General features: G+C 48.5%; 1 protein-coding gene across 1 annotated transcript in view; it reads left to right on the forward strand.

The window, feature by feature from the left end:
* The first annotated feature begins 1,525 nt into the window (after positions 1-1,525).
* LOC115173882 (SH3 domain-binding protein 5) overlaps positions 1,526-8,776 on the forward strand; it is a 12,785-nt gene continuing 5,534 nt past the window's right edge. Inside the window, exons 1-3 of the mRNA XM_029732367.1 lie at positions 1,526-2,034; positions 2,802-2,864; positions 5,814-5,942. Of these exons, the coding sequence (XP_029588227.1) occupies positions 1,954-2,034; positions 2,802-2,864; positions 5,814-5,942 (273 nt within the window). The 5' untranslated portion in view covers positions 1,526-1,953. The remainder of the gene's footprint in view (positions 2,035-2,801; positions 2,865-5,813; positions 5,943-8,776) is intronic.

Raw genomic sequence — 8,776 nt, forward strand, 5'->3', positions numbered from 1 at the left:
GTTCCAAAAGAATAAAGACATTTCAAATGTTATATTATGTCTATATACAGTGTTGTAATGATGCGCAAATAGTTAAAGTACAAAAGGGAAAATAAATACAAATTCATTTGGGTTGTATTTACAATGGTGTTTGGGAATCGCTTCCTTTTAGGTGGTTGTAGAATTTAACGTCTCTTTTCTGGATTTTGATCATTAGCGGGTATTGAACTAATTCTGTTCTGCATGCATTATTTGGTGTTTTACATTGTACACGGAGGATATTTTTGCAGAATTCTGCATTCACAGTCTCAATTTGGTGTTTGTCCCATTTTCTGAATTCTTGGTTGGTGAGCGGACCCCAGAACTCACAATCATAAAGGGAAATGGGTTCCATAACTGATTCAAGTATTTTTACAGCTGCATCCCTGTCTCACCCCATGACCCTGTGGAAAGAAATGTGTATTTTCTGCCAATTTTAACTTCACTCTTGTTGTTTGTGTACATGGATTTTGATAATGTTATATGTTTTTCCCTCATCACCACTTTTCATCAAATTGTATAGCAGACCCTCATGCCAAATTAAGCCAAAAGCTTTTTTGAATTCAACAATGCTTGAGAATACTTTGCCTTTGTTTTGTTTTGTTTGTTTGTAAAAATCAGGATGAATATGTGGTCTGTCGTACGGTAATTTGGTAAATAGACAATTTAACTTTTGCTCAGTACATTGTTTACACTGAGGAAATGAACTAGTCTGCTGTTAATGATAATGCAGAGGATTTTCCCAAGGTTGCTGTTGACGCATATCCCACGGTAGTTATTGGGGTCAAATTTGTCTCCACTTTCATGGATTGGGTTATCAGTCCTTGGTTCCAAATATTTGGGAAGATGCCAGAGCTGAGGATGATGTTAAAGAGTTTAAGTACAGCCAATTGAAATTTGTGGTCTGTATATTTGATCATTTCATTGAGGATACCATCAACACCACAGGCCTTTTTGGGTTGGAGGGTTTGTATTTTGGCCTGTAGTTCATTCAAGGTAATTGGAGAATCCAGTGGGTTCTGGTAGTCTTTAATAGTTGATTCTATGATATGTATTTGATCATGTATATTTTTTTGCTGTTTGTTCTTTGTTATAGAGCCAACAAGATTGGAGAAGTGGTTTACCCACACATCTCCATTTTGGAAAGATAACTATTCGTGTTGTTGTATGTTTAGTGTTTTCCAATCTTGCCAGAAGTGGTTAGAGTCTATGGATTCTTCAATTACATTGAGCTGATTTCTGACGTGCTGTTCCTTCTTTTTCCGTAGGGTATTTCTGCATTGTTTTAGTGATTCACCATAGGGAAGGCGTAGACTCAGGTTTTCTGGGTCTCTCTGTCTCTCGATTTCTTTCTTAGGTTTTTGCATTCTTCATCTCTCTGTCTCTCTCTCTCGCCTCTTTCGAACGCGGTCGTCACTAGTTACCACAACCACAAGGTCATAAACCCCGCCTATTTCTGAAACGTATCTTCTTAAAATGTGATTTTAAACCTAACCCTAACCTTAACCACACTGCTAACGTTAAGCCTAACACTAACCTTAAATTAAGACCAAAAATCACAATTTTGTTTCATTCATTTTTACGATATTGCCAATTCTGACTTTTTGGCTTTGGTAACTAGTGGAAACCCTCTAACTCACTCACACCGTCAGTATCTGTCGGGGAAGGTCGCTTTCAGCAGAACCGACTGTTGTGTCTGTGGGATTCATTTCAGTGATGAGCTACAGACAGGCACGCTTTCCTGCATCTCCCATTCTCTATCTAACTGCTGTATATTCGTGTATTTGCGAGCTTGCTGTGGATTCTATTATACTGTTGAGTGTTCTACGGGTGTAGTCAGAGGCGACGGACCGCCTGAACTAAACTAGCCGCCGAGTCTCATCTCGCATTTTGTGTAGCACCCTGGCTCAGAAAACCCCCAAAATACAAAGAAATATGGAGAAGTTGGAAAATGGAAACAGATCAGAGGAAGAGTGTGAATCTCACGAGGAGGAAGAGTTGGACCCCAGGATCCAGGTACAGTGATTAGCCTAGCTGTTATTATTGTAGCAAGATAGATACTATGATGTTATTACGTTATTATGCATGTCAGAATGACAATGAGGTGGTAAAGAGAAGGGAAGGTTATCTAGAGGCAACAAACACGCACGCACGCACAAAACATCCACGCGCGCGCACACACACACATCCACGCGCGCACACACACACACACACACACACACACACACACACACACACACACACACATACAAGTTATTCACACCACAGGTCCATAGCGAGTTGACTCGGTTTGTGGCCCAGTGTAGTGGAAGCTGTTTTAATGAATAGCACTGACAGTCATACACACAAAACATTGGGTTCCTCAAGGGTTCTTTGGGAAGGGGGATGCTGATCAGGAACAGTGGTGAGGTTTAACTACTTTTTTTAGTAAATTCCTGTGGTTTGACACACACACACTTTCAACGTTTAACCATCTCCAGATGTGTTAGGGCCTGGCTGAGATCATGACATATTTGAATTAACGCTCCCCTGTTTTTCTTTTCATACCTCCATCTTTTTCACTCTCCATCCAATTCTATTCTCCTTTTTCTCTCTATTTACGCACTCCATCTTTTCTCTTCCCGATCGCTGCATTCTTTATCTCTCATTCTCGTTCCACCCTATATCCTCCTCTCTTTATTCTCTCCCTCCTTCTCTCCATTTTCTCCCTCCTCTCAATGTTTCCCTCCTGTCCTCTCTCCTCCTTCCCTCCTCCCTGTCTCCTGTGTGTTATGTGTAAACAGGGGGAGTTGGAGAAGTTGAACCAGTCTACAGATGACATCAACCGCTGGGAGACAGAGCTGGAGGTAGGCCAGGAATGCAGGAAATTGTAAACTTGCAGTGTATTTGGGATTTTAAAAGGCTTCTGAAGTTTGTCATTTCCACTTTGATTTTCCCTTACGAAAACTGAATCAACCCCTACAAAAATGTCCATCAATTATAATCCAGATAATCATTCACATTTCCTATTGCTGCAGGATTATTTTCCTGCTGTAGCAAACTGGCTCAAATTAAGATCCTACATCTGTAGAGGACAAGGTCCCTGTGTGATGCGTGTCACAGTTTTCCTGGATGGAATTTCTGGTCAGAAAAACTCTCACACAGCACATTCCCAGCTGCCCCTCCCTACTCCCTATTTCTCCCTATTCTCTACTCCCTATTCCCTACCCCCTACTCCAGATATAAACACACTATTTAAAGTTTCTATAACGCTAAATTGAGGTTGTTTTTGGATAGAAGAGGAGCTTGTTCCTGGTTTGGAGGGAGACAACTCTGTCCTGTATTTGAGTCTTTAGCAGTCTGTTCCAAGACTGACTTCTTCATTTCCTCCTAAACCATCTCCTTTTCTTTTCTGGTTTTCATTAGAAATACGATCTCTTCCAAACTCTTCCCTTTGAGCCCAGAGAGGGTAAAACAACAACAGAGGGAGAGAGAGAGAGTTAGGGGGAGAGACAGAGAGAGAGAGAGAGAGGAGTGGAGAGGGGGAGAAAAAGAGGGAGATGGGGAGAGGGAGAGAGAGAACAGGAGTGAGATTGTGAGAGAGAGTGAGAGAGAGGAGAGCGAGTTTACTAAAAACATTGAGTACTTAGTGGAAATGTCAGTATATTCCTTCTGTTTCAGGAAGAGTACACATGTATTATACACATCCACATGTAATGCATGTGTTATACACACAGTGTGTTGTATATTTCTAGGAATCTAGTCCATCGAAAGAGAATGTCTGAAGGCGAGGTATGTTAGGTATGTCAAGTTGTTTACGTTATAAACAAAGTGACTCTGACCCCCTCTAGAGACCCTGTAGGGTAGACTGGCCTGACCCCCTCTAGAGACCCTGTAGGGTAGACTGGCCTGACGCCCTCTAGAGACCCTGTAGGGTAGACTGGCCTGACCCCCTCTAGAGACCCTGTAGGGTAGACTGGCCTGACCTCCTCTAGAGACCCTGTAGGGTAGACTGGCCTGACGCCCTCTAGAGACCCTGTAGGGTAGACTGGCCTGACCCCCTCTAGAGACCCTGTAGGGTAGACTGGCCTGACCTCCTCTAGAGACCCTGTAGGGTAGACTGGCCTGACGCCCTCTAGAGACCCTGTAGGGTAGACTGGCCTGACCCCCTCTAGAGACCCTGTAGGGTAGACTGGCCTGACGCCCTCTAGAGACCCTGTAGGGTAGACTGGCCTGACGCCCTCTAGAGACCCTGTAGGGTAGACTGGCCTGACCCCTCTAAGACCCTGTAGGTAGGGCCTGACCCCTAGAGACCTGTAGGGTAGACTGGCCTGACCCCCTCTAGAGACCCTGTAGGGTAGACTGGCCTGACCCCCTCTAGAGACCCTGTAGGGTAGACTGGCCTGACCCCCTCTAGAGACCCTGTAGGGTAGACTGGCCTGACGCCCTCTAGAGACCCTGTAGGGTAGACTGGCCTGACCCCCTCTAGAGACCCTGTAGGGTAGACTGGCCTGACCCCCTCTAGAGACCCTGTAGGGTAGACTGGCCTGACCCCCTCTAGAGACCCTGTAGGGTAGACTGGCCTGACCCCCTCTAGAGACCCTGTAGGGTAGACTGGCCTGACCCCCTCTAGAGACCCTGTAGGGTAGACTGGCCTGACCTCCTCTAGAGACCCTGTAGGGTAGACTGGCCTGACGCCCTCTAGAGACCCTGTAGGGTAGACTGGCCTGACCCCCTCTAGAGACCCTGTAGGGTAGACTGGCCTGACCTCCTCTAGAGACCCTGTAGGGTAGACTGGCCTGAGTGGCCTCTCTCGCTGACCATTAAACCCTGGGACTACTCTCTCTCTCTCTCTCTCTCTCTCTCTCTCTCTCTCTCTCTCTCTCTCTCTCTCTCTCTCTTTATGTTCTTTTCCAGAGCCACAAATAATACGTTTACTTTAAACATCTCTCAGTGGATGTCCCAGAAACCTTTGCATCATACCTCCATCACCACAGAAACAATCACGAAAGTGTGACGAGGTCACAGGAAGCTAGTTTCCCCTCTAGTCCCCCTCCTCCCCACTCTCTTCTTCCCCATCCATCTCTACCCCTCTGTTTGTAACCTCCTCCCTTTCTCATTTGATGACAGGATGCAGGTGTTACAGTATCTAAATCTGATTCACAAAGCTGGTGCTAAACAAACGCACGCCTACACACACACACACACACACACACACACACACACACACACACACACACACACACACACACACACACACACACACACACACACACACACACACACACACACACACTCACCTCTTTGACAGGGAGATAGACGCATTTCTCAGCCCCTAATTTTAGACCATTTTAGACAATATATAACAGCATAGGGGTAATGTTCCTGTCTGCAGGCTGGTGGTTTGTGTGTGTGCTAGGTTAAGTGGGTTAGTGTTGTATTGAGTTAGTTGACACAGCTCTTTTGAGGAAAGCACAAAGCCTGACTATCTCAGTTCTCTGATTTGGGATGGAGAAGAGGAGGAAAGGAGGAGAAGTGAGGACGAGAGGAGGGGAAAGAAAACACTTTCCATATCAACACAACACAGAGACACTGATACAGTGTTATATATACACTCTCTGTGTACACACGAGCACCCCCTGTCTGTGGAGCTAACATGCAGTAGTGACAATACAATAGAACAGGACAAAATGTCATACATTCAGTATAGAATCCCTTTGGGAAGGTCTTTGAATATGGAGATTTATTGGTACTTTACTAACTGCTGTGTGTGTGTGTGTGTGTGTGTGTGTGTGTGTGTGTGTGTGTGTGTGTAGGACTGTCGCCAGAGGTTCCGTGCGGTGCTGGTAGAAGCCACAGTGAAGCTGGATGAGCAGGTGAAGAGAATCGGCAGAGCTGTAGAAGACTCCAAACCTTACTGGGAGGCCAGGAGAGTGGCCAGACAGGTACACACACACACACACACACACACACACACACACACACACACACACACACACACACACACACACACACATATACACACACACACATATACACACACACACATATACACACACACACACACACACACACACACACACACACACACACACACACACACACACACACACACACACACACACACATATATATACACACACACACACACACACACATTCAAACATTACATTAGACCTTGAGTAGAGCCGGTGGTCTTCTGAAGTACAGCTTCTCAGACAGACAGATGGGCAGGTAGCCAGACACGCAGGGGTTCAACAGGGTACACGATAGGAACATTTTAAAGAGAACACACACACACTCAAGGAGTTCAAAGCCAGACTAGCAGTCACGTTGTATCTATTTATAACTCTGTCACACTCCCGCTCTCTAACTCAGACTGATCACACACTGCTACTCAGACACACACACACACACACACACACACACACACACACACACACACACACACACACACACACACACACACACACACACACACACACACACACACACACACACACACACACACACACACACACACACTCTGTCATCTGGTTAGTAGGAGGGATAGATAGATGAGTCTCTCAGCTGGAGGTGTTTAATCCTTTCTTTAGTTATCCTCTCTAATCAGTGTGTGTGTGTGTGTGTGTGTGTGTGTGTGTGTGTGTGTGTGTGTGTGTGTGTGGTGTGGGTGTGTGTGAGCAGGGGGGTTAGGGTGATGGGGGTATGTGTGGAGACCAGGAGAGTAGGCCAGCCAGGGGTATTGTGGGTATTTTGGGACAGGTCCTCTGCCCCTCCTGTCGCGCCCACCTCCTATAGCTACTCTGATTGGCTCATGGCAGATATTCAGACCCCCCAGGGGGCTCGGTTCCTCACCCCTGGCAACAGCCTATGAGAGGGAAGCGTTTCAGTCATTCAACAAATGACTGGCGTGTGTGTGTCTTGCAACTGAAAATGTAGCTGACCTGTCTGTGCTTTGACGGGAAAGGGTTGGGCTGGGGATACAAGCGGACAGAGTGTGTCCTAGGTTCACTTTGTCTCCATCAGCCTGGTCAATGTAGAGGTACAGCTTGTGTAGATGACAGCTTCAGCTGTGTGGCAGGATTACTGAGAGCTTTCAGATATGGTGGGACACAACGCAGGGTCTGAACCAGCTCACAAACACCCACATGCATTGACTGCTGTGTGTGTGGCTGTGTACTGTGTATTTGTGTGGCTGTGTGTGGCTGTGTGTGTGTATGAAAGAGGAGAGTGACATAAATAGGCCACAGCCTTATCTAGCTAGCAGCCCACAGTGAGCCTTGGGATAAACCCTTCCATTGTTGAGTTATGATTCATGTCTGAATATTTTATATTTCATATGTGACCTGCTTTATGGAGGAGACTGATCCAACAGCTACTCTTCTCATCCTCCCTCCTTCTCTCCTTCCCCCCATCTCATCCTGTTTCTGTTTAGCTCAGTTGGCAACACCAAGGTTGTGGGTTCAACTCCCACAGGGATCACATCACATACAAACTAAAAGATGTTAGGACTCAGTGAACTGAAAGTGTCTGCTAAGTGGCATATATTGTCCCTCACTATCCCCAGCTTCCCCCCAGTCTACTGCACTACTCCCGGCTTCTCCCCAGTGCACTGCACTCCCCCCAGCTTCCCCCCAGTGCACTGCACTATCCCCAGCTTCTCCCTAGTGCACTGAATACTCCCCAGCTTCCCCCCAGTGCACTGCACTATCCCCAGCTTCTCCCCAGTGCACTGCACTATCCCCAGCTTCCCCCCAGTGTACTGCACTATCCCCAGCTTCTCCCCAGTGCACTGCACTCCCCCCAGCTTCCCCCCAGTGCACTGCACTATCCCCAGCTTCTCCCCAGTGCACTGCACTATACCCAGCTTCCCCCCAGTGTACTGCACTATCCCCAGCTTCTCCCCAGTGCACTGCACTATCCCCAGCTTCCCCCCAGTGCACTGCACTACCCCCAGCTTCTCCCCAGTGCACTGCACTACTCCCAGCTTCCCTCCAGTGTACTGCACTACCCCCAGCTTCTCCCCAGTGCACTGCACTACCCCCAGCTTCCCCCTGTGTACTGCACTACCCCCAGCTTCTACCCAGTGCACTGCACTACCCCCAGCTTCTCCCCAGTGCACTGCACTACCCCCAGCTTCCCCCCAGTGCACTGCACTACACCCAGCTTCCCCCAGTGTACTGCACTACTCCCAGCTTCCCCCCAGTGCACTGCACTCCCCCCAGCTTCCCCCCAGTGCACTGCACTACCACCAGCTTCCCCCCAGTGCACTGCACTACCCCCAGCTTCCCCCCAGTGCACTGCACTAACCCCAGCTTCCCCCCAGTGCACTGCACTACCCCCAGCTTCCCCCCACCAGCCTGCTCCCCCCGGCGCACACCACCACCCTGCAGTACCCCAAGCCTCCCCCAGCGCACGCCAACACCCTGCACTACCCCCTCCACTCCCCAGCGCACGCCAACACCCTGCAGTACCCCCTCCACTCCCCAGCGCACGCCAACACCCTGCACTACCCCCTCCACTCCCCAGCGCACGCCAACACCCTGCACTACCCCCTCCACTCCCCAGCGCACGCCAACACCCTGCACTACCCCCTCCACTCCCAGCGAACGCCAACACCCTGCACTACCCCCTCCACTCCCCAGCGCACGCCAACACCCTGCACTACCCCCTCCACTCCCCAGCGCACGCCAACACCCTGCAGTACCCCCTCCACTCCCCAGCGCACGCCAACACCCTGCAGTACCTCCTCCACTCCCCAGCTACTCTTCCTCCT

This window comes from Salmo trutta, chromosome 34 (assembly GCF_901001165.1).
Source record: "Salmo trutta chromosome 34, fSalTru1.1, whole genome shotgun sequence".
NCBI classification, from domain to species: domain Eukaryota; kingdom Metazoa; phylum Chordata; class Actinopteri; order Salmoniformes; family Salmonidae; genus Salmo; species Salmo trutta.